Source organism: Mustela lutreola, chromosome 6 (assembly GCF_030435805.1).
Source record: "Mustela lutreola isolate mMusLut2 chromosome 6, mMusLut2.pri, whole genome shotgun sequence".
In the NCBI taxonomy this organism is placed as follows: Eukaryota; Metazoa; Chordata; class Mammalia; order Carnivora; family Mustelidae; genus Mustela; species Mustela lutreola.
In genome coordinates, this window is record NC_081295.1 from 86,139,250 (window position 1) to 86,164,876 (window position 25,627).

Consider the following 25,627-nt stretch of genomic DNA (forward strand, 5'->3'; position numbering starts at 1 on the left):
CTGATTCTGACTTGCTCCCAAGACTACCTTCTCTTTTGTGAAATAAACACTTTATACTATTTGAAGTATACATGAAGTTTCATTTTTGTTCAGTGTTCTTTACTTTTCGTTGTGAAAAGGTATTTCTGAGGAATTGAAACCCCAGAAGGTAACCACAACAAAAACTTGTTAATTTTTTTTTTTTTTTTGAGAATGATGATTCAAAGGCAGACTTGTTGAGAAATCACATATAGGAGAAAAAAGGCAAATGCAGCCTCTGAAAGGAACTGTTCTAATTATTACATAAAAAAGTAAAGTTATTTAACTACATTCAAGGACATAAGACAAAGCACTACTTTAAAACCACAGTGACTGAATTATTAGGTGAAAAACATAGGCTGAAATAGAAAAGGGGAATGGACTTCAGAATAATCTGAATTGGGACAATGATTCTTTAGTCCTAGATGTTTCTGTTGTCTATCTTGAATTACACCATTTCCTTTTTTACCTCCCACAAGGTCTTCACTAAAATCACAAAGCAGTATTCTCACAGAACTAAATGATAGTTGTCATTTTGTTAGGATTCAAAATTTCAATCCAGTAGCCATCGGGATCTTGAATAAATGCCAGGCCTTTCATTTTACCTGTAAGATGAAATGAATTTAATTATAAAAGAGACTTTTAAAAAATTTAAAATTAAGAACATTTTTTATTTTTATTTTTATTTTTTTTTAAAGATTTTATTTATTTATTTGACAGAGAGAAATCACAAGTAGTCGGAGAGGCAGGCAGAGAGAGAGAGAGGGAAGCAGGCTCCCCGCTGAGCAGAGAGCCCGATGCGGGACTCGATCCCAGGACCCTGAGATCATGACCTGAGCCGAAGGCAGCGGCCTAACCCACTGAGCCACCCAGGCGCCCCAAGAACATTTTTTATTAATCCAAATTTTAATTTGCATTTTAAAAAGTACATTATTTTGCTTATAGTTTTAATTTTAAACAATTCTATTGTCAGTGTTGCCCAAATGCATGCGTTTCAGAATGACTAACATAGTTACCTTCCACACACAGCTGGGAACCAACTCTCCTGAAATAAAATCTGTAACTGGCTGCAGTTTTAGGCACCTTATTTTTATTTCACCTTCATGATACAGCTCATGCTACCCGTTGAGTAGTTACAGAGATTGTCTTATTTTATTAAGATTTTATTTATTATTTGAGGGGCACTTGGGTGGCTCAGTTGGTTAAGCAACTGCCTTTGACTCAGGTCATGATCCCAGGGTGCTGGGATCAAGCCTTGTGTCAGGGTCCTTACTCAGCAGGAAGCCTGCTTCTGCCTCTCCCTCTGCCTGCTACTCTGCCTGCTTGTGCTCTCTCTCTGTCAAATATGTAAATTAAATAAAATAAAAGATTTTTTTTATTTGAGAGAGAGTGTGTAAGCAGGGGAGGGGCAGTGGGAGAGGGAGATCTTAAGCAGACTCCATGCTGAGCACAGAGCCCAATGTAGGGCTCAATCCTGGGACTCTGAGATCATGACCTAAGCCCAAACCAAGAGTCAGAAGCTTAACTGAATGAGCCACCCAGCACCCCAAGATTGTTTTACTTTAAAGAGGAAAAGAAAACAGGTGTTTGAGCAGGTAACATGGCATACCCACACAGCAGAAAGACCCAGAGGCTTGGGTCATAATGACTTCTTTAAACACTATTCTAGGTCCCTCAGCTCTGTCAGTCTTTCTCCTAGGAATTCATAACTGGGATTGAGAGGCTAGTTGGCCTAATAGTAGAGTTGTTTGCTTAAATGGAAAAATGTGACCTCAGCAACTATTTTGGGACCAAGATGCTAAAAGAGTCTGACCCCTATCTCTCTCTGGCTCTTTTTCCCAAGATCAACCCCAGAGGAACATATCTGGAAAATGGGAGGAAAAAAAAGTGAGAACTAGGGTGGTGACTGGGGAGAGGAAGAAGTGGGTTGGGGTAACAGTTTTAACCTGGTCCATTTGGAAATGGATAGTTTTGGCCTGGACCAGAAAGCAGTCCATTATGGCTGTGGGAGAATAAACAGAAGGGGTTTTATTAGTTTGGCTCTTGTTCCTCCTCCTAGTGTCTTAGGCATCAGCTCCTGCCCCCACATTAGGGGAGGTTCAAACGACAGGTTCAGATGCCCTCAGGAGTAAATAAGGGTAGTACGGAAGTCTTATGCCCTTGAGAAACTGACAGAAATAGGTGAAAACCAACTGATCTCCCCAGCCTTCACTTTCTACACAATCACAGTTAGGGAATAACCACCTCAGAAGAAGGGTCTCCTGCCTCCTCTCTGAGGGACAGAGGGGAAGAAGCTGTGACTGAAGAGCTGTTGTGCAGAATGCAAGGTGTTTAACTCTTGTCAGGTGCCTAGGGATCTCTGCGGGGCCCATCTTCCTGAGAGCATGGGGGCTGTTAAAGACTGGGGTCTAGCTTCTCCCCATTCACACTGCCTGATGCACCAGAATAATAATAGTTGCAATGACAAGAACTCCTCAGGTATCAAAGTGACAAGAATTTGAGGAACATAACCATAAAACAAACAGTGGATGACAGATTCAAATAGAAGAACAAATATTAAACCAACGGCCCAAGAGCTATTAAAACATGTAAAAGTGATGAATGGTATGAGCTATTACCAATATGAAACAAGAACAAGAAAATGTTTAAGGAACTGAGCAAAAACTAGGGATCAAAATCATTATAGCTGCAATTCAGAATACAATAGATGAGAACATAAAAGATGACTCTCAGAACGGATAGGAAAAAGAGGAAAGATTAGCTAACTGGTATGCTAGTGTGAGGAAATCTCCTAGAATAAGAAAAAAGAAATAACAAATATAACAAAAGCAACCAGAGCGAAACAGAAGACAACCTGAATCAGCCAATTTTTCAATAGCAACACTGGATAGAAAAATAAGACCATGGAGTTATATTTTCAAGATCAAAAGAAAATAAACCTAAGATTTTATGTTCAATAAAACTGTCATTCAGATACAAAGATATGGGTCTGAGGCTTACAAAGCTTCAAAAGTTTTGCCTCACAAAAAACCCTCTGAAAACAGTTTTGGTTGAGATACTTAATAAAGGGACAGAAAAACCCAAAAGATGCTGCAAGAGCTACACAGAGAAAAGGACTTTGATATATATATTAAAGAAAAAAAAAAAAAAAAAAAGCCAAGGCCAGGGGGTACCTGGCTGGCTCAGCTGGTAGAGCATGCAACTCTTGATCTCAGGATTTTAAGACTGAGCCCCAGGCTGGGTGCAAAGATAACTTAAAAATGCAAAATAAATAAATAAAAGCCAAGGCCAAAGAAAAAGGAAAAATAAATCAGTAATATCCTGGTCTGGGAAGGTATCTGGATATCAAATCTCTCTTTTTTTTTTTTTTTTTAGATTTTATCTATTTATTTGACAGAGAGAGACACAGCAAGAGAGGAAATACCAGCAGGGGGAATGGGAGAGGGAGAAGCAGGCATTCCGCTGAGCAGGGAGCCTGATGCGGGGCTCAATCCCCGCACCCTGGGATCACGTCCCGAGCCGGAGGCAGAAGCTTAATGACTGAGCAACCCAGGTGCCCCTGGATATCAAATCTCTTAATTGAAAAAAAAAAGGATTAAAATGAAATGTGAAATGTTTCAAATAAAAATTGAATTAATATGCTGGCAGAAACAGATCTAAGAAGAATAGTTACAATATATATAAATCCAACAAAATCTAGATACGTACACTACTATTTCTAAATAGATACCTAAACATAAGGACATACAATGGTTATAGAAGAATAAAAATGAAAGACCAGCCATTTACTAAGGAGATGTGGTGTATTTATATTAAAATCAGATTAACATTAGCCTTAAGGAACTTATTTTGGGGTGGCTAGGTACACTCTGAAATAGTGAGAATCAGTGGCCAGTGAGAATATGGTAAGGTCAAAGGGTGGGGAGAGAGCCCAGGTTTCTGTCAGCTCTCCAGACTGCATCTAGTCCCCTGTGAAGCCACCCTACTTGCTGCTTTAGTTCCCTAAGATACCCAGGTATTTTTCCAAGAATTCTATTATTTTCCTTAAGCTGGCTGAAGCAGACTTCCTCAAAGTTACTTGCAAGCAGAAGGATCTACTACAACAGTACTCTCTGTGGTTACTTCATGTACATTAGTTAATTGAGGAGAGGCCGGGAGAAAGCAAGCAGCAGACTTACCATCGTCAGGTCTCTTCACAAATTTGACTCCCAGTTCTTCAAATCTTTTACACGCACCATGTACGTCAGGAACAGCAATTCCAATGTGACCTTTGGTGGCCACCCCCAAACAAGGTGGACAGAAGAAAGAAATAATTACTGCAGGGTATCCAAGGGCCACAACTAGCCTCCAAAACGAGTTTGTTTCAAAACATAAGGCACCTGAAAACTGACTGAACCAAATAAAGTTCAAAACTTGTATTAAAAAACAAGACTCTAAGTCTAACTGGCTGCGTATAATAAGCTAATTAGTAGCTCGGACTTATACATTATCTCAAGTAAGCCCAATACTGGGCTCATGTATAGTTCAATCTGTTAAGAATAACTATGGAGAAAGAGTAGTCATTTACTCATATTTAATAGGTTTGCTGGGGCCACTGACTATATAGCAGCCAATTTAAGTCTTCAATCCTGTTATCTTGACTGAGAGATTCTAGATCAGGGCAGAAGTGTATGCTAACAGAAAGGGGGATTATTAGCAACCTTGGTTTTAGTTTTTTAAATTAAAAAGTCTACTGGAAATATACTCCTGAGACTGAGAAGTGAAATCATTGTGAGAGTAAATGTAGGGTTTAGATGGAGACTATGAAATTAACTCCTAAATAAAATTCTTATGGAAAAATAAAACAGCCATACTCCTAAGAAGTTGATTATTCTTTTTTCCAAAAACACATATGTACCCTTATGTTTACTGCAAAATTACTTACAACAGCCAAATTTTGGAAATAACCCAACTGTCCATCAATATTAATACATATACATACAATGGAAAAGTGAAATTCTGCCATTTGCAACAACATGGACAAAGATCTATAAGCATAATGCCATGCGAAACAAGTCAGTCACAGAAAGACAATACCACACGAAGAAGCTGATTATTCTTATTAAGTGCCCAACGCACAAATCACACAAATCCATGTATACAGCACAGGAACAGGCCAACGTACCGAATCCTCGAGGGTCTGAGTTGCCACTGTGGTAACTCTGGGTCTCATCATCTTCTGTGCCCCAATTGCTACAAAAGGAAGGAAAACAGAATTACAAGTGACCTGTAGAACAGATATTCTGCTGCAATAATCTCTTTGAAATCTTAGCATGTATGTATGCAACTTCATATGCTTGGTTTCATCTTTGCTACTGTAAATATTTAGGTTTCAACTATAGAAAAGGCAAATGGGAAAATATGATTTTAATTAGACTAAGGAGACAATAAAACCAGGCATCTGGATAACAATAACGATAACAGTAGCAACTGTCATTTATTATACTTTATAGAGGCTATTTATTTGATTTCATCTATTTGATCAAATAGATCTATTGTATCTATTTGATCTATTTATTTCTTTGATCTCATTAAAATATCTTCCAAACAGCTCCATGGGCTAAGAGTTGAGTCTCCATTTCATGAATGAGACTGCCACCAAAGGAGGAGACAACGTGTTCAGGGTCACAGAGCTGTCTCATCAGAGCCAACACTCATGTCTAGGTCTGTCTGATTCCAGAGCTGTTTTGAATCAGTGGCACACTAAATAAAAAATCCTGAAATAAATGCTCTTTCATTAGTTATTCCAAAGGACACAGAAACAACATAAAGAATAAAACAACATTCCTAAAATGCCGGAATTACGAAGACCTTAAAGACTCAAGCTGTTACAAATGCAAAGTGATTAGGCGGACCTGGTTTAATTAAGCTTGTAAGTAAGGAAAGAAGGTTTATAAAAATGCAAACTATACAGAAAGATAAAAATTGATACTCACTGTGTCAGTTCAAGTGTAGCTTTCCTGGAGAATACCCATGCTATTTTTTCATCTTTATCTTTTGGGATGTCATTCTTTTCCTCATAAGCCAAGAAATAGAGTGAGAATTTCATAGTGGGAAAATCTAATTTTTGGAGTAGCCTGAAATTAAACAACAAGCCAAAATCAATTAACAACAGGAAAGGCTGACTCATATTAAAATCAACATGACAATATTCAAGTTTTACTAAGAATAATATGAACCCATTTAATAGGAAGAGCAGTGGGAAATCAATGAAAATATCTCATTTTAAAAATTCATTTGTAAATATCAGTGAAATAAAAAAGTTTTCACAAAACAAACTTTTATAATTCTTCAAACATAATGAAATTTAGCTGGAATTACGGTACTTGTTTATGTGGCAAAGGTATCTTCAAAGAAAATTTTGTCCATTTTTGATAAAAAAATATGATGCATTTCCTTATTGTTCTTTCAGATATATGACATTCAGTTAAGTCAAATATCTTACTATGCCAAAACTCCTAGGAAAAGGAACTGAGGATAGGTGGTAAGAGAGAAGGAAGGACAGATGAATGTCACAAAAGACGTGAATGTCAACGATATAGTGGTTAAACATAGGAAATACTGCAGAAAGGTCATACAATATTGAGACTGTAAACAGGTGACTAAACATGGAGAGGTCCTGAGGGCAGTTTCAGGAGAGGGGCAGAAGAAGCCAGATGGCCCTGATGGGAGACAAGGGGAAGTAAGAAAGCACAGTTGACCTATACAGATGATGGGTGATGATGGGAAAGAGCAGAAGGAAAGAATTATGCTAGAACAAAGATTTCAGCTTGTTCGTCGATTGAGGGAAAAGGGCCAGTGGAAAGGAAGAGACTGAGAAGAGACAAAGAGTGAATGAACTACCATCCTGAAGTTTTCAAAAAGATGGGTGAAGGGTGCCTGGGTGGCTCAGTGAGTTAAGCCTCTGCCTTCGGCTCAGGTCATGATCTCCCAGTTCTGTGATGGAGTCCTGCTCTGGGCTCACTGCTCGGTAGGGAGCCTGCTTTCTCCTCTCTCAGCCTGCCTCTCTGCCTACTTGTGATCTCTGTCTGTCAAATAAATAAATAAATTCTTATATATATAAAAAAAAAGATGGTTGAAGAGGTGCCTGGGTAGCTCAGTCAGTTAAGCGTTTTTGACTCTTGATTTCAACTCAGGTCATGATCTCAGGATCAGAAGATGGAACCCTGCATTGGGCTCCACACTGGGCATGGAGCCTGCTTAAGACTGTCCCTCTCTCTTCTTCACCCTCAGCCCCTCCCCTTGCCAAAAAGATAGTTCGAGTCATGGCCTATAAATAAATTTAAAAAGTATACCATTATTCTGCAAGGAGTAGAGTAGAATGAGGATGGACACAATACAATTTCATTTAGATTATTGAGAACTAAATGCTCAGAGATAACTTTATTTATAATCAATAAGAGAGAATGGTTGAAGCGTACCTAGCAAATGGAAGGTTTCTAAGCTCTTTTAATTATCACTGCTATGTAATACACCTTGGCCCACTGAGACCCAGCGCTGACTTCCCACAAGTAAGATTTACTCGAACATGTTTATAATAAGGTCATGAAAACTATCTCTGCACCTACTAAAGCAGACTGCACAAGCCTTGCACACCAATCAGGTGGGAACTGGAGCAAATGAACCTGTTGTAACCCACTTTTCTCAGCAAGCATATCTTACAGTATAATGTCAAGTTGCACCCCATTTGGGGGCTCTTGAAAAACAAGGTCAACACTGAAGTCAATCAGATCTATATTTGAATTCCCCCTCCGCCATGTGTGCCCATTGTGGCATTTGGGGCCAGTAACTTAATGTCTTTAAACTCTGGCTTCTTCCTTCATCTGTAAAATGGGGAATATAAACAGTTTTGTGAGCTACTGTGTAGACTGAATGAAAAACATGTAAAATGTCTGGCAAATGCTGAGTGTTCAATGTATTTGTTTTACTCTTTTACATATGCTGTAAACATTTGCTGAACTACTTTTTCTGGAAAGAACTATAACAAACTGCTAACAGCAGTTATTGTTGAGGACAAGGACTGGGAAAGGGAGGCGACTGCTTTTTATTTTGTATTTTTCTGAACCGGTCAGATTTTCTAAACAAACATATACTGTATTATTTGAATTTTTCTCTCAATGTCAACGGAGGCTATCCAGGCAGTCAATTCAAAATCATTTCATTCTTTATGTATCTATATTGTCAGAAACAAAGAAAAACCCCTCATGTTATTCAGGGAAACAAATCAAGAAAAATAAACAAATATGCTTTGAGAACCACAAGATCAGTGGATACTACCTATTCAGGAAAAGAGAATACATCCCATAAAAATGAGACAGGTGACCAATTTTAAGCTAACTCATTCATTTTATAAGTAATGCATTTTTATAACTCTATCTTTTCCAAAGTAAATAAGAGGCTGTAACATTAAAAGGATCTGAACACATTAAGGATCAAACAACTCTCAGAGAGAAAGGAGGGTGAGAACACCCAAGTACTCGGCCAGTGAGCCCAGTCCAGACACCTGGCCAAAAGGACTTCTGTGATTTCTGAAGAAAAGCGTAAGCCATTTTTTAAATGGATCTGGAAACAATTCCAGTATTTGCAAAGTTATGCATTTAAACATTACAGGCACCAGTAAATAGTTTACTTACGTCATTCCAAGAATTCTAGTATAAAAATCCAATGACTTCTTAGGATCCTTAATTCGTAGCATGGTCTGCTGCAACAGAAAATCCTAAGGAAAAAGAGCACGTATCAAACAGGTGTGATATCTGGCACTTGTCACCAACGTTAATCAAGCTTTCCACTGGAGGATACAGTCTGCCTCTGTAACACAATGTTTCAGAAGAAAACAACTTTGTCCCCTCAGCCTTGCCTGGTCCCCACACCTACCACTTACACTGCCTACAGCTCTCTGCCCAAGGATGCTTCTGGTCACGAGAGTAGGCCCCTGTGTGGGGCAGGCCCAAAGGGCCAGGGAGGTGGTTCACACCCTCCAAATAACCGACAGTGGATAAAAAACCTGGCTCCCCTGGCCCTTAGTGGGACAATTCTACAGTCATGCAGAGACATCCCTGCAGGATGACAGCCCAGTCGCCCTCAAGGGTAACACACTTCCACATACTTTTTATTGCATTCTCTGACTGCCTGCCAAATAAACTACTTACAATCAAATAGTCCAGTCTGCTTTTGGACAACCCAAAATGAGATACTGATGTTACAAATAAAGAATTTAATTACTGTAAAATGTGCTAAATGAATGCATAAAATGCCTTTCCAAAACTATTGGTAACCATAGCAAAAAGTTACTCACAAGATCCTAGATTACTAAAATAACTGAAAGCTTAAAAAGTTACTGTCTCGGGACACCGGGGTGGCTCAGTTGTTAAGTGTCTGCCTTCAGCTCAGGTCATGATCTCAGAGTTCTGGGATCCAGCCCCGCATCAGGCTCCCTGCTCGGCAAGAAACCTGCTTCTCCTCTCCCACTCCCCTGTTTGTTTTCCCTCTCTCGTTGTCTCACTCTGTCAAATAAATAAAATCTTAAATAAAAAAAAGTTACTGTCTCTAACTCCACTGTGAAACTGTCCAATTTACAAATCAGGAAACAAAAGGCTTGACATCATGAGAAGAAGGTATTTTAATTCATGGAATTAAGATTATTAATGGCATTAATAATACTTTCCATCATTTGGAAACTATGCAGCATTACTATTTATAAGTATTAATATCCCCATTTTACAGATGAGAAATACACCTGAGGTGATCAAATTGTCTACTAAGTTCAGGTCTCTTTCTACCATAGATGCCTTCCAAACTATGAGTCCGTTCACTACATTTGTGCTTCCTAACAGATTTTTTCCTCTTATACCCACAGCTTGACAAACAGGCCCCAAAATTCTGAACTCTCCCTTTGCAGACATATAGACATCTCTCCCGTGGAACTCACATCATATAAACACAAATGTATTTTATTCATTCAGCATCATTAGAAAGTATTTTTCTATCTTGTTAAATTATTTTTTAAAGATTTTATCTATTTATTTGACACAGAGAGAAAGATCACAAGTAGGCAGAGAGGCAGGCAGAGAGAGAGGAGGAAGCAGGCTCCCTGCTGAGCAGAGAGCCCTATGTGGGACTCGATCCCAGGACCCTGAGACCTTGACTCGAGCCAAAGGCAGAGGCTTAACCCTCTGAGCCACCTAGGCACCCCTCTATTTTGTTAAATTTTTAAGTAACCAAAATGTACTCTTATTTTAAGCATTAAAATTCTCAATTAAAACAAAACTAGCCTAAATACTACTTTATCTTAATAAGCAGATCTCAATGAATATAATAATTTCATTCTTCATTCACAGCTTATTATTACATATAAGGCAATCTGGCATAGAGTAGATTCCCAATAAATATTTGTACTCCTGAAAGTCTTAGTTTCAGCAAGAACTAAAAAAAGGAAAAGCAGCTCTTGACATCCAGGTCACAATGAGGTCTTGGTTTTCCCCACTGAACAAAATCACAAAAGCACCCCCTAAGTCATGCTGTAACTGCAATGAAGGGAGATCAAAATACAGCAAATACAATTCAACTTCATATTCTTGGTTAGTGCAGATTAAAACAAGGCACCGTTTGAACTTTGGTAAGTGGGATCTATACACAAGTGGCTAAAACTACCCGAAAAATATTAGTTACTATTGCATACACAAAACCTATCTAGTTATTTGCTTTAAAAATGTGTGGAACTTCCTTATTTTCATGATTCAGGGACATTTCTATAAACATGAATTGTTGTCTTACAATGTAATATAGGAGCTCCTGGTACATTTACCGCTACTTTTCCTATATTGAGATGGTCCCTGGAACTCCTGTCTTTATTTTACTCTTTTAATGAGTTTTTTGTCCCCTCACATACCATTAAGCTATTAGTTGTCAATTCTATCAGCAAAACTGTCCTTTCATGGACATAAAGCTAATGCTCGCTTAGGCAGCACATACTAAAATTGGACATAAAGCTAATTTCCCTAAATTCTTTGATTCTACACTTCTCACTCTCCGTTAGCACCCTGATCCCATCAACCCCTCCTCCCACCCAGACTTGCTGGTACTTTTCTCTCTCACCTTGTCCCCTAAAACCTATTCTTGAGGAAGTCTTTTTTTTTTTTTTAAAGATTTTATTTATTTTTTTGTCAGAGAGAGAGAGAGAGAGAGCAAGAGCGAGCACAGGCAGAGAGGCAGGCAGAGTCAGAGGGAGAAGCAGGCTCCCTGCGGAGCAAGGAGGCCGATGTGGGACTCGATCCGAGGACGCTGGGATCATGACCTGAGCTGAAGGCAGCTGCTTAACCAACTGAGCCACCCAGGCGTCCCTTGAGGAAGTTTTAAAAGTTAATCCAGTTCACTCTTCCACTCAAAAACTCTGAGAAGGCTCCCCATTTCACTCAGTTAAAGCCAAAGTCCCTATGAGGGCCCTCGATGGTTGGCCCTGGTTGCCTCACTCACCCCTTCTCCTGCCCAGTCACTCAACTTCACTGTTGTCTTCAGCAGGTCACCTAGACCTTTGCTGGAAGGCTCTTTGCCTGGAGCCACTCCTCTTCTCTGTTTTTTAAAAATCTTTATTCATGGGCGCCTGGGTGGCTCAGTGGTTAAGCCGCTGCCTTCGGCTCGGGTCATGATCTCAGGGTCCTGGGATCGAGTCCCGCATCGGGCTCTCTGCTCAGCAGGGAGCCTGCTTCCTCCTCTCTCTCTCTCTCTGCCTGCCTCTCTACCTACTTGTGATTTCTCTCTGTCAAATGAATAAATAAAGTCTTTAGAAAAAAAAAAAAAATCTTTATTCATAAGTAGGCTCCACACCCAATGTGAGGCTTGAACTCCTGACCCTGAGATCAGGAGTTCCAAGCTCTACCAACTGAGCCAGCCAGGTGCCCCTCCCCAGAGCCACTTCTAATCTTTTTAACTCTGCTCAAATGTCATCTTCCCAATGAGGCCTTCAACTGACTACTCTAACTCTCCACTTACCCCTTTTTTTCATTTTCTTTTTCCATAGTACTTGTCACCATGCAATATGCTATTTACTATGTTTATCTTTTATTGTTTTTCTTTCCCTATTAGAATATAAACTCCATAAAAATAAGAGCGTTTGTTTTGTTTACTGATTCACCTCAAAACGGAATCTGGCATAGAGTAGATTCCCAATAAATATTTGTTGAATGAGTAAATGAACTTTCACTATAATGTTTCTTTACAATCAAGCTGCATCCGACATTACCGAAAAAAAAGAGAAAAAAACCATTACACTCAACATAGTACCTGCGTGCCAGACACTGTTCTTTTTTTTTTAAATTTTTTATTTTTTATAAACATGTATTTTTATCCCCAGGGGTACAGGTCTGTGAATCACCAGGTTTACACACTTCACAGCACTCACCAAAGCACATACCCTCCCCAATGTCCATAATCCCACCCCCTTCTCCCAACCTCCCTCCCCCCAGCAACCCTCAGTTTGTTTTGTGAGATTAAGAGTCACTTATAGTTTGTCTCCCTCCCAATTCCATCTTGTTTCATTGATTCTTCTTCTACCCACTTAAGCCCCCATGTTGCATCACCACTTCCTCATATCAGGGAGATCATATGATAGTTGTCTTTCTCCGCTTGACTTATTTCGCTAAGCATGATATGCTCTAGTTCCATCCATGTTGTCGCAAATGGCAAGATTTCATTTCTTTTGATGGCTGCATAGTATTCCATTGTGTATATATACCACATCTTCTTTATCCATTCATCTGTTAATGGACATCTAGGTTCTTTCCATAGTTTGGCTATTGTGGACATGCCAGACACTGTTCTAAGTGATTTACAGAAATCAACTCATAATCTTCACAACAACCCTATGAAATATGTATTATTACCATGCCCACTCTCTCTGCTGAGAGAGTAAGTGTCAGAGAAAAAGCAGTCTGGTTCCAAAGACCTTGCTTTCAACAACCTTGGCTAAACTGCCTCTAACAACCAAGAAATTAGACAAATAATGACACAGCATAACAGAATATTGTGAATACATTTAAAATGCTGCTCTAGGGCACCTGGGTGGCTCAGTGGGTTAAAGCCTCTGCTTTCGGCTCAGGTCATGATCCCAGGGTCCTGGGATCGAGCCCCACATCCGGCTCTCTGCTCAGCAGGGAGCCTGCTTCCTCCTCTCTCTCTGCCTCTCTGCCTACTTGTGATCTCTGTCAAGTAAATAAATAAAATCTTTAAAAAAAAAAAAAAGCACAGATACAAACTTTAAAAAAAAATGCTGCTCTAGAGGTGTATTAAATGGCAGGGAGCATTCACATGTATATTAAGTTTAAAAAGATATATACTTGTATGGTTTATTTAATAGGATATTCAGATTAATTATATCTTAAAAGTAATATTAAGTCTCTAATTTTATTAAACATAAATTCTATTAACATGGCTATGTACTAAAACTATCTAAATACACACATATAAATGAATATTAAAATGAACTTTTAAAAGTCTATACATCATGGGGCTCCTGGATGGCTCAGGTGGTTAAACATCTGACTTCAGCTCAGGTGATGATCCCAGGGTTCTGGGATCGAGTCCCGCATCATGCTCCCTGCTCAGTGGGGAGTCTGTTCCTCTCCCTCTGCTGCTACCCCTGCTTGTGCTCTCTCTCTGTCAAATAAATAACATCTTAAAAAAAAAGTCTATACATAGTTAACAATACTGTATTGTATGTATACTTGAGAGTTGTAGGAGAGCAGATCATAAAAGCTGTCAGCACATACACATAAAAAAAGTAACTATGTGAGATGATCACATTAACTAACCTTATTGTGGTAGTTGTTTTGCAGTGTATGTATATCAAATCAACACATTGTACACCCTAAACTTATACATTATTATATATTGATTATATATCAATAAAGCTGAAAAAATAGTTTTCAAAAAAGAGAGAAAATGGAAAAATACAGCATTGTGCCATCTGAGAAGAATCATATAATAAAATTATTTCCAAGTAAATGTGTAGATGAAATACACACTCTAGGGGCGCCTGGGTGGCTTAGTCGGTGAAATGTCTCCCTTCAGCTCAGGTCATGATCCCAGGGTCCTGAGATCGAGGCTCCCATAGCTCCCCCTCTGCCGCACCCCCTGCTTCTGCACGCTTGCGTGCACACTCTTTCTCTCTCTGTGCCAAATACACAGAATCTTTAAAAATATATATATACACTCTAATGCCATTTTCAACCTTAAAAGAAGTCTATACATGGCAAAAAAATTAAATGTATATTCAATATTAGTGGAATTATTCATGAAAAACAGGCTTATGAATCCTTTGCTACAAAAATGTTATTTGGAGGATATAAAAAACAAGCAGAGCTTGCTTTTTATAAAAGGCTCAAGTTATTCTATGCTAATAGTTTGCTTTTTATCACCAGCATATTCTGTCAGCTCTGTACCTTGGTAAACACCTAAATGATCCTTCCTCAAAAAGTCCCTAAAAATGGGGGCACCTGGGTGGCTCATTTTTTCTTGTTTTTTAACCTATGAGATGTTCAATTGCTCCAGCACAATTTGCTGAAAAGCCTATCCTTTCTCCCTGAACTGCGTTCACACCTTCACTGGAAATCTGTAGGGTGTATTAGTGTGGGTCTATTTCTGTGGGTTAAAGCCTCTGCTTTTGGCTTAGGTCATGATCCCAGGGTTCTGGGATCGAGCCCCGTCAGGCTCTCTGCTCAGCAGGGAGCCTGCTTTCCTTCCTCTCTCTCTCTGCCTGACTCTCTGCCTACTTGTGATCTCTGTCTGTCAAGTAAATTAAGAAAAAAAAAAAAAAGTCCCTAAAAATAAGTGCTTGTTGCTATGGTTCTAAAACATTATTTAAAATAAACAAAATAAAATAAAATAAAATATTTTGTGTTTAAAAAAGTAGGACTTACATTCATGTCCTGTCTCATCAGACAACTCTTAATTTTGTCTTTTCTTTTCATGCTCTAAATTTGGACAATGAAAGTCGCCTTTTATATCTAAACTATCTTTGGGTTTTCTGGGATGGGTACTAGGTGATAACAAAGATTTGCTCATTTGCCTTATAAATAATCAGGCTTTGGGAGAGCATTGTCCAAATTTAATTAGCTCAAAGCTACTTTGAAAAAAATTAACAGTAAAATCAAGGATGTTTCTAGTGCACATCTCATGTGTCTGCCCTGTCATCCTGACAAAATTGTAAAGGCGCAACACGAATGTGAAACTTGGGTAAATTTTCATTTTTTCTTGTTTTTTAACCTATGAGATGTTCAATTGCTCCAGCACAATTTGCTGAAAAGCCTATCCTTTCTCCCTGAACTGCGTTCACACCTTCACTGGAAATCTGTAGGGTTGTATTAGTGTGGGTCTATTTCTGTGTTCTCTATTCTGTCCCACTAATTTGTGTCTTCCCTGCCAATATCACTAAGTAGTTATTACTGTAGCTACACAGAAAAGTCTCAAAATCAGACAGACTGATTCCTTCCATTCATTCTTTTAAAATTTAGTTATTCTAGCTTATGTGCCTTTCACAGAAGTTTTAGAATAATCTTACCTACAAAAAAAAAAGTTTGTGTTAAATATGTGTATCAATCTGTAGAGGATTGACATCTTTACTATGCTGAGTCTTTCAACGATAAACACAGTATGTTTCTCCACTTATTTAATCTTTATCAGTACTGTGTAATTTTCATCATGTAAGTCTGGTACAGGGTGGATCTATACCTAAGAAATTTTTTTGAGTAATTATATTTTTAATCTTGGTGGTCATGTGTTTTCTGCTAATATGCAGAAATAAAATTGGTTTTTATATGTTTATCTTCTTCCTGTTCTGTGACGTCAATGAACTCACTTGTTAGTCCTGGAAGAGTTTTTTATAGATTCCTTAGGATTTCCTATGTATAATTATGTCCAAATAGGGGCAGTTTCATTTCTTCCTTCCAATCTGTATGACTGTTACTTCCTTTTCTTACCTTACTGCACTGGCTACAACTTCTAGCAGTAGACTGAATAAGTATGGTAAGAACAAACATCCTTGTCATGTTCCCCTAAATTAGGGGAAAAGCACCACCATTAAGTACAGTGTGTATTTTTCATAGATGATCTTTATCAAGTTGAGTAAGTAAGTTCCCCTCCATTCCTATTTTTTTCTGAAAAAAAAAAAAAAAATTTTTTTTAACATGGATGGTGTTGAATTTTATCAAATCTATTTTTTTCTTCTTTAGCCTCTAATATAATGATTACTTTGATCGATTTTTGAATACTGAACTGGATACTGGAATAAACCCCACTTGGTCATGGTAATTTTTAAAAATTTATTGCTAGATTATATTTGCTAATATTTCTTTTTTGGGGGAAGATTTTATTTATTTATTTGACAGAGAGAGAGAGATCATAAGTAGGCAGAGAGGCAGGCAGAGAGAGAAGGGGAAGCAGGCTCCCCACTGAGCAGAGAGCCCAATGTGGGGTTCGATCTCAGGACCCTGGGATCATGACCTGAGCCAAAAGCAGAGGCTTCACCCACTGAGCTACCCAGGCGTCCTATTTACTAATATTTCATCAAGGATTTTTACCTCTACAGTCACAAGGAGTATTAGTAATTTTCTTTTTTTGTACTGTCTTCATCTGGTTTTTGGTATCAGAGTAATACTAGCTTTATAAAATGAACCAGGTAGAAAACAGAGTTGATGGAAGGAGGTGTGTGGGCAAATGGGCTAAATGGGAGACTGGTATTAAGGAGGGCACTTGTGATGATGAGCACTGGGTATTGTATGCAAGTGATGAATCATTAAATTCCTGAAAACAGTATTACACTATGTTAACTAACTAGAATTTAAGTAAAAATTTGAAAAAGTACAAACATTTAAAAAAAAAAAAAACAAGAAGAGTTCCTCTTCTTCAATTTTTAAAGGGATTGTATAGAATTGATGTTTGTTTTTCTTTAATGTTTGGGAGAATTCTCCAGTGAAATCATCTGAGCTTTGAGATATCTTGTTTGGAAAATTCTTAATAACGAATTCAATTCCCTTGTGTTATAGAGATATTCACATTATTTATTTCACACTGGTAACTTACAGTGGTTTGTGTTTTTCAAGGAATTGGCCCACTTCATGTAAATTGCCAAATTTACACGACACAGTTGTTTTTAAAATTCCCTTATTATCTTTCTGATGTCTGCGGTCTGTAGTGGTATCCCCTATTTCATTCCCAATACTGGTGATTTGTGTCTTCTCTTTTGTCAGTGTTGCTGCAAGTTTATCAATTCTATTTTTTTTTCTTCAAAGAACCAGCTTTGTTTCACTGATTTTCTCTATTTTCTGTTTTTAATTTCAATGATTTCTGCTTTTTATTATTTCCTTCCTTTTGCTTCCTTTGGGTTATTTTGCTCTTCTTCCAGGTTCTTGAGGAGGGAACTCCAATTACTGATTTGAGACTTCTCTTTCTTTTTTCTTTTTTTTTTTTTTTAAAGGTTTTATTTATTTATTTGACAGAGAGACATCACAAGTAGGCAGAGAGGCAGGCAGAGAGAGAGAGAGGAGGAAGCAGGCTCCCTGCTGAGCAGAGAGCCCGATGCGGGACTCGATCCCAGGACCCTGAGATCATGACCTGAGCCGAAGGCAGTGGCTTAACCCACTGAGCCACCCAGGCGCCCTGAGACTTCTCTTTCTTAATGTACGCATTTAGTAATATAAATTTCCCTCTTAGCACTGTCTTAGCTAAGATTCCTTTCTCGTTTTCATTCCATCTATTTTTTTTTTTTAATTTCCCTTGAGACCTCCTCTTGATCCACGAATTTAGAAAAATGTTATTTAGCTTCCAAGTGTTGGGAGCTTTTCCTGTTATGCTTCTGCTGCTGATTTCTAATTTGATTCTGTTGTGGTCGAAGAATATACTCTGTCTTATTTCAGTAATATTAAAGTGTTGAAGTTGGTTTTGGGGGCCCATGACGTGATATGTCTTGATATACATTCTAACGGGCACTTGAAAACAAAAGTGTATTCTGTTGCTTTGGGGTGGTGTGCTTTAAAGGTTGATCACTTGTTTACTGATGGTGTTGTAGAGTTTGTCTACATTCTTGCTAATTTTCTGTCTAGTACTATCAGTTGTTAAGAGAAGAGTTTTGAAATCTTCAACTACAAATGGGAACTTTTTTCTGTTTCTTCTTTCCATTAAATCAGTTTTTGTTTCTTATTTTCTTGCAGCTGTTTTTGTGTGCATTTAGGACCGCTACATCTTCTTGATCAACTGATCCTTTTATCATTATATAAATATACTTCTCTAACTATGATAACTTTCTTTGCTCTGGAGTCTACTTTATTTGGTATGAAGACAGTCATTCCTGCTTTCTTTGGATTAGTGTTTCCATAATAATCTTATTCCATCCTTTTAACTTGCCTCTTATTATATTTGAAGTGAGTTTCATGCAGACAGCATATATTTGAGGCATGTTTTCATTTTCTTTTATTTCAGTTATATTGAGATACTACAGACATATAGCACTGTGTAAGTTTAAAGTATAGAGCCTAATGACTTGACTCATGTATGCTGTAAGAGGATCACCACAATAAATTTAGATAATTATCTCATACAGAGGTAAGTTAGGGCATGTTTTAAAATCCACTCTGCTAATCTCTAATTGGTGTATTTATACCTTATGTAATTACTGAAATACTAGGGCTTAAGTGGTTATTTTATTTACTTTTGCTTTCTGTCAATTTTTTCTTTGCCTTCCTGTAAGTTATTAGACATTTTTTATAATTTAGTTTTGACTTTTCTGTAGTGTTTCCTCATGTACTCTTTGTGTAGCTTTCTCTAGGCAGAAGTACAGAAACCTTACCTCTCTTTACCTCCCTTTACTCTCTCCCATTTATAATTATCTTAAAGTATTTCCATTGCTGGGGTGGGGCAGAATTTCAGGTTCCCCCTGTTTCTCCATTAATAAATCCAGTGGCGAAAGCTTATTATTGTCTGATGAGACTAAAGTCATGGCCTCCTATTCAACTTTCTCTAATCCCACCCTGGCAGGGGGAGAATGGACACCTCATTGAAACCTGTTCGGTGAAGACTAGGCTCCCCACCCAGCCTTTGCTGGCACAGGCAGGGATGAAGCCGCAGTTTTTTCTGTGGTGTTTGGTTGTAGCCATTATTGTCTAAAAGTTTTCTGCCTTATCAGGAACTACCTATTTCCTGGTCCTGTGAATGGAAAGCAGATTTTCATGGGGTTTGGTTTGGTTTTGTTTGCATCCACTGACATTTCTATAGCTCCAAGTTTGGGCTAAATGAGGCAAAAATAAAACTTGGGGAAGCCGGCCACCACGTTGCTCCTAGGGTCTCAAGGCAACTAGCTAGTCTGCCTTCTTCTCTCCACCTTTCGTTGTTTTCCTATGTTTATGTTATATAAAATGCCTAGAGTGTGTAGCTGTACCTAACAGGAGGAACAGGGTAAAGTATGTGTACTCCATGTTCCCAGAAAAGTGTCCAGATTGATTTTATACAATTGCCCCAACAATGAGGTATGTTTGGTCACCATATGCCTCTTTCTAATGATGAAGACATTCATCTCTCCAGAACTGTTGCCAAGGGGCTCTGTACGATATTCCATCTTATTCAAAATCAAGATCAGGATCTCCATTGCCTTCACCACCTCCAGTCTTCAGACAAGAAAAGTTTCAAATTTGCATTATCTATTTTCAGAAATAGTAAGATTTCTTTGGCTTAAAGTGTGTGTTTTGGCCTTAGTAACAGTGAGGCCAACTCCCTTTGCAGCCCATCACTCTCTTTCCCAATGAGTTTTCAAAAGCACTGCATTACCCTGAGCAGAGTCTTTAACTCAACATTCAGACTTACAGGACAACCACAGGCTAAAAGGGTTTTGGTCAGAAAAACACAGCTTGCAACACAGCAGGGCTAGCTGTCCCCCTGAATGTGGTGGCTCTTAAAACTGTCCCTTGTGGAGATTCTGTTCAGCTTAGGGGCAGGGAGTAAATCTGCATTGGGTAGGAGAAGCAATCACCCTGGTATAGAACCCTATGACCACAGGAACCAGTACCTCTAGTAGCAACTCCACCAGCGCAGCTTCCAGAATCTCCACAAGGGACAGTTTTAAGAGCCACTACATTCAGGCAAGCCCAAAGCTATGACTTCCTATTGGGTATTGATAATTCTCCCTTTCCAGATGCAGTGTACCTATCAAGTTATTTTTTTATCATAAGCAATATTGCTAAGCAACAAACACCATTTCTGTTTCTTGGGAAACAGCTAGAGTTAACCAAATTGTCAAATTCTCATCAAAAGGTTCAGGGCTTAACTCTTCACCCCTAGGTATCCCATCTCCTGTAAAACAAAAAATGGATCAAGTTTTGTTTTTTCCTGACTTTTTAAGGTCACAAGTGCCTTTTTGGAAAGACCCTTTTGAAAATACAAGCATATCTGAGGGGAACAAAACTGTTTTCTATGCAACAGCTGGAGCACATGGTTGATGTACAAGATGGTTTGATATGCTTTTTTCTTCACTATCTTCCTCTTTCCAGTGTTATTTGCCTGACTCAACCTATGCCAGAATGTGATAAATTGTTCCTGAAAATAATTCAGCCACTCCCTTTACATTTATTCTATCTTATCTAAATTGGTTTCATGTGGTTCTTTCCTTCCCACTCTATAACTCAACAGCCAAAGCTGTACTTCAAGTATACTCACCCTACAGATAAGGGAGGCAGAAACAGCCAGGAGACACAAAAGAAATTTTTTTAAAATTTTAAAATTACCTGTGATATTAGGAAACATAACTGCCAGACTGCTCTTAAAACAGATAACAAAAACAGGAAAATCCTAGAAGCCCTCAGGATCACAAGGCCTTTGAAAATCTTGTGCAAAGGGAGGAAAAACACACGAGTGTAAGAGAAATAATTGTTCAGAAGCAATATGGTTCAAATATTGGTTCTACCACCATTACCTTAAGTAAATCATTACTTTTCTTGAACCTTAGTTTTCATATCTTTAGAATAGAGCTAATTATAGTTCTCAGCTTGTAGGGTTGAATTGCAAAGTATACAGGATAATGCATGAAAGTACTTAGCATAGTGTCACTAGAATCCTTTCTCAGCCCAAGTCAGAAACCTGGAGTCTTCCTAGATTTCTCCCTCCCCACTTCTCTCTAATCCAGGCCAAGTGTCCTACCAACTTGACTCCTTAAATTCCTTTAGGCTCTTTGCTTGGTGTCTTTCTAATGAGCACTATCTTCCTCAAGTGCTCTTGAGCTACTACTTCCTCCCTGGATGACTGTCCTAGTCTCCCTGGTCTCTGCTTCTTGCAGGCTGACCTAGATGCAGTCCACTGACCTCCCCATAAAGTACCACAGTCATCTTCCTATAGTGAAACCCAACTGTGTCATTTCTGGATTAAAAATCATTACTTCGGGCACCTGGGTGGCTCAGTGGGTTAAGCCGCTGCCTTCGGCTCAGGTCATGATCTCAGGGTCCTGGGATCGAGTCCCGCATCAGGCTCTCTGCTCAGCAGGGAGCCTGCTTCCTTCTCTCTCTTTCTCTGCCTGCCTCTCAGTGTACTTGTGATTTCTCTCTGTCAAATAAACAAATAAAATCTTAAAATAAATAAATAAATAAATAAATTTAAAAAAAAATCATTACTTCAAACAAAAATCATTACTTCAGGGGTACCCAGGTACCTGGGTAGGTTAAGCATCCAACTCTTGGTTTTGGCTCAGGTCAAGATCTTAGGGTTGTGAGACTGAGCCCTGCATTGGACTCCATGCTCAGGGTTATTCTGCTTGGGATTCTCTCCCTCTCCTGTCCCCCGGCCCCTCCTCCCCCGACACCCTGCGTACTCTCTTTCTCTCTCTCAAATAAATAAAATAAAAACCATTCCTTTAGTGGTACTTCACAGCTTTTAAAGGAAAGTCCCAAAGGCAAGCACATGTGGTTACAGCATACTTCTCTAAATTCATCACTTGTTAGCATTTCCCTAAACTGTTCATTTTGAATGTTTTTGGTACACTTTTATCAGTTCAAAAAAAGAGAGTGTACCTCCTATAAATATGTATTTATTTTAATTATATACACAAACATACTAATAAAACATATATATTATAAAATATATTTACCAAATAGAAATCTTTGCAGGGTGAGAAAAACAAGCATAATGGGGGGGGGATGCTCATATTTTCTTTGAGCATCCCGATGATTGTCTTCCCCTCAACTTCCACTGCTTACAACTTCAGTCTTGTGTCATCTGTAGATTCCTGCATCAGTTCTCTGAGGTCTTGTACTTTTTATATTTACTATGATTCTCTCTGCCTAGAACAGTCATTCATCCATCTGGCCATTCCCCTTCCTTCCTCCTTTCCATCTCTCTTCCACCTACCCCTGCACCCAATTCTACCTAGATACTTCCTCTATATTTGGTAAAACTCAGCTTACGTGTCACGAAAACTCAAAGTTTTCCCTGACCCTATCACCTACCACTCAGATGGGATAAGACTTCAAATTATTCCATTAAAGGACACTGATAAAGACTATAAAAAAAATTTTTTTTAGGAGATTACCACTTGGGAAAAGAAGTATTTGGCCTCATGAAGACAGCTGGCCAATAAGACTACCCAGGAAGTGGTATGACTGTACATTCCTTGGCCATACCTTGGCCTGTCCTTGGCCAAGGAATGTCCTTCATGACAAAGATGCAGACAATAGGAAAGTTGATGTTCTACCACCAGTACCCTCTCCTTTCCAAACCAGGCCCTCACCACTTATTTCATCTTCTGGAAGAACCTTTCAGGTTGCCTCATCACCTCCAGGCCTGGATTCCTCCAAAGTACTCTATAAAATGCTTTCAAACCCTGAATGATTCCCTACTACTTATTTAAATCCAGCTTCCTTAGATGTGACATTCAGAGCTCTCTCACTGAAAGGGAGGCTCCAACCTCCCATTCTAGCCTCTTCTACCACAGCTCCACTGTTTAGACAACCTAAACTTCAGAAACATGTAACTCGCCTCTCCAAAACACGCCTGCACTGCATCTTTCTGTATCTCACTGTATTTGCTCAGGTCTTTCTTCCACCTACAATGTCCCCTCCCATGTAACTCAGTCTCCTAGATGATTCTGGAACCCTACTCATCTTTCAAGACCTAGGCCCACCCCCACCTTCTGGCTGATGTACTCCCTGATCCCGAGTTGAACTGTATCACTTTTCATAGTTTAGAGAAAAATAACACACTTAATCCTCCTTGCAGCTCTCTTTATATTGCTTTTACAAACTCAGCCCCAGTGCCCTGCTAAGATCACTACAGCCAATGGCAGATCTGGGGATTTGAATGTAGGTCTTCAAACATCAAATATCCCAGGTATATAACATACCACAGAGGCTACCTTCCAAAATTTCTTGCACTCCCAGGGTACTTTATAATTTAACAGCACATTAATCCCAGCTCCGTCTTACGTTAGAGTTGGTGTCCTTTTGGTGAAGGGACCTTATCTTGTTCATCCCAGTACCCCACAAACCCCCCATCAGGCTGAATTTAATTCACTTAGGTCTTTTACTTTACTTTGTGTCAAGTTCCAAAATTGCTGAAGTCAGTACTTCAGAAGCAGAATAAGGTGGAAGCTGAGAGTGCAGGTGCCTCTCTGGACAAGTTACTCGATGTTTCTATGCTGGAGTCTCCTTATTTGTAAACTTCTTCATAGGGTTGTCCTAGGACTCCATTAAGTAATGTACTTCAAACAACAATGCAGGACCTGGCACACTCGAGGTATACCAGCTGCTACTACATATCAATTTTATGTCCCCCACATGGTATTTCAAGACAAAAAATTGTTAATTTCAAGAAGTAATTACTCCATATAGCCAAGAGAAATTTCAATGATGTGTAGTTTAAGTTAAGAATGCAGAAAATGTATTTAACAAATTTTCTAAAGGTATCTCTGAAATCTTTTTAAATAGCCCCATACACAAAATCCCAGTTATCTAGGACACTAATTTATACTGAATGGCTCAGTTTATATTATGTGAAATAACTAGGTACTTATATTCCATAATAATAATACATTAGACGGTATACAAGGGAAATGAGTGTAGGAGGAAATGTATTTCGTTCTTTCTTTCTTCCCCCTGAACTTTGCAGTGACTACTATTTCTCCTAAGTTCCAGGTGCCAGTCAAAGGTTTTAGCAATCAGAGGTGTCTGACTCTTCACCCCGAAGACAAAGAGCAAGCAGGGGGCAAACTCATCGACACATATTCAATCCTTAAGGAATTCAGAAATTCCCCCATCGAATGAAAAAAAGTACAAAGGCGTCTACTGACACGGACACTGCAATAAACCCCCCAAGCGGCTGCTGTGTCAAATCTTGCCAGCGTGGAGGCACACCTGAGTGAGTTACCCTGACTCAGTGCACACATGTTAAGCAAGCCGGAGGGATGCAACAGGTCATTCCTCTTACTGGGTCTCTGCTTCGATGAGAGGGTCGGTGAAGGAATCGCCAAGATTCCCCTTGGATCTAAGCTTCACGATTACAGTCACTTCTCCTGGGGCCACCAAGCACAGGGAGGACAGAAGTGTGGCCGTGAGCAACCATAAAAAACAAGCAAAGGCGAACTCTGGGGCGCGGTTAAACTCGGCGGGATCCATGATTAGTTTGCAGGAGTCAAGCCCGAAGCCAGAATAGGCTGGGAGGGGCCAGCATGGATTAGAGACCTTCGAACCTGGACTGCGAGTTCTGAAGCTGCTCTCACCCGCCATAGCTACTGACCCGAGGAACACGCACACCAGAGTCAAGGGATCTGATTCGGGGCTGGCCGTGGCTTCTAGTTACCGTCCCAAAATAAACAAGTTAATGCAAGCAGGGTCGCACTCTCTGGGGGAAATGAATCCTCTCACGATCTCCTACTGGACACCCCTAGCCCTAGCTCTTCACCCGACCTATTCTGGTCCGCCCCAAGCTGCGGGAGCTGCAGCCACGGCCGGATGGCGTTGGAACCCAGCCGGAGCCGGGCCTAGCTGAGCCGGAGGATGAGCTTCCCACGCCTCCCCCCACACCCCGCTCCGCTCCGCCCCGCCCCGCCCCGGGGCCAATACTCAGGAGAAGTAGGTTCTGCGCCCACCTTGGTGCTGGGATCCGGATCAGAGCAGCAACCGAGGGCAGCCTCGTCGGTGAGGCCGCTGGATGCAGGCTGCGGTTCTGCCATGGCCGCAGTGCTGTTTCACCGACTACGGTCCCTAAAACAAGACAGCCACCCACACTCCTCCCCGCCCGGTGCTGCCTTTAACTCGCGACGCCGGGAAGGCGCCGCGGAGAGGGCGGTCGCTGATTTCCAGCCAATCGCTGCGCGGAGAGCAAGTTGGCTTTCTGTTGATTGGGTCCCAGTGAATCAGCCCCTCCGGCCACAGGACTCTGCCCCAAGACTACAAGTCCCAAGGTGCCTTGCTCTTGACGGGGTCGGGGAGATACCAAAAAAATCTTGCCGAGTGGAAAGCGTGATTTCTCAGTATTGCTCGTTGATCTTGTTGGCGTTTAATTGTTAAAGTTCAGGAAACACCCATACCTCCCTGTTGCAACTTGGTAG

General features: G+C 39.7%; 1 protein-coding gene across 1 annotated transcript; it reads right to left on the reverse strand.

The window, feature by feature from the left end:
• Positions 1-257: 257 nt before the first annotated feature.
• Positions 258-25,351, reverse strand: GLO1 (glyoxalase I). The gene is made up of 6 exons (XM_059177845.1): positions 25,166-25,351; positions 8,691-8,773; positions 5,994-6,134; positions 5,183-5,250; positions 4,197-4,286; positions 258-623 (listed from the first exon to the last, which is right to left on the reverse strand). The coding sequence occupies exons 1-6, from the start codon at positions 25,247-25,249 to the stop codon at positions 535-537; spliced, it is 555 nt and encodes a 184-aa protein (XP_059033828.1). The 5' UTR covers positions 25,250-25,351; the 3' UTR covers positions 258-534.
• Positions 25,352-25,627: the final 276 nt, after the last annotated feature.

Excerpts from the sequence above, each read along its gene's own strand:
- GLO1 (XM_059177845.1), bottom strand. The coding sequence starts at position 25,249 with ATGGCAGAACCGCAGCCTGCATCCAGCGGCCTCACCGACGAGGCTGCC. Across the intron at positions 5,251-5,993 it reads GCTACACTTGAACTGACACA|CAATTGGGGCACAGAAGATG; the intron begins GTGAGTATCAAT and ends TTCCTTTTGTAG. Across the intron at positions 4,287-5,182 it reads CTCAGACCCTCGAGGATTCG|GTCACATTGGAATTGCTGTT; the intron begins GTACGTTGGCCT and ends TGGCCACCAAAG.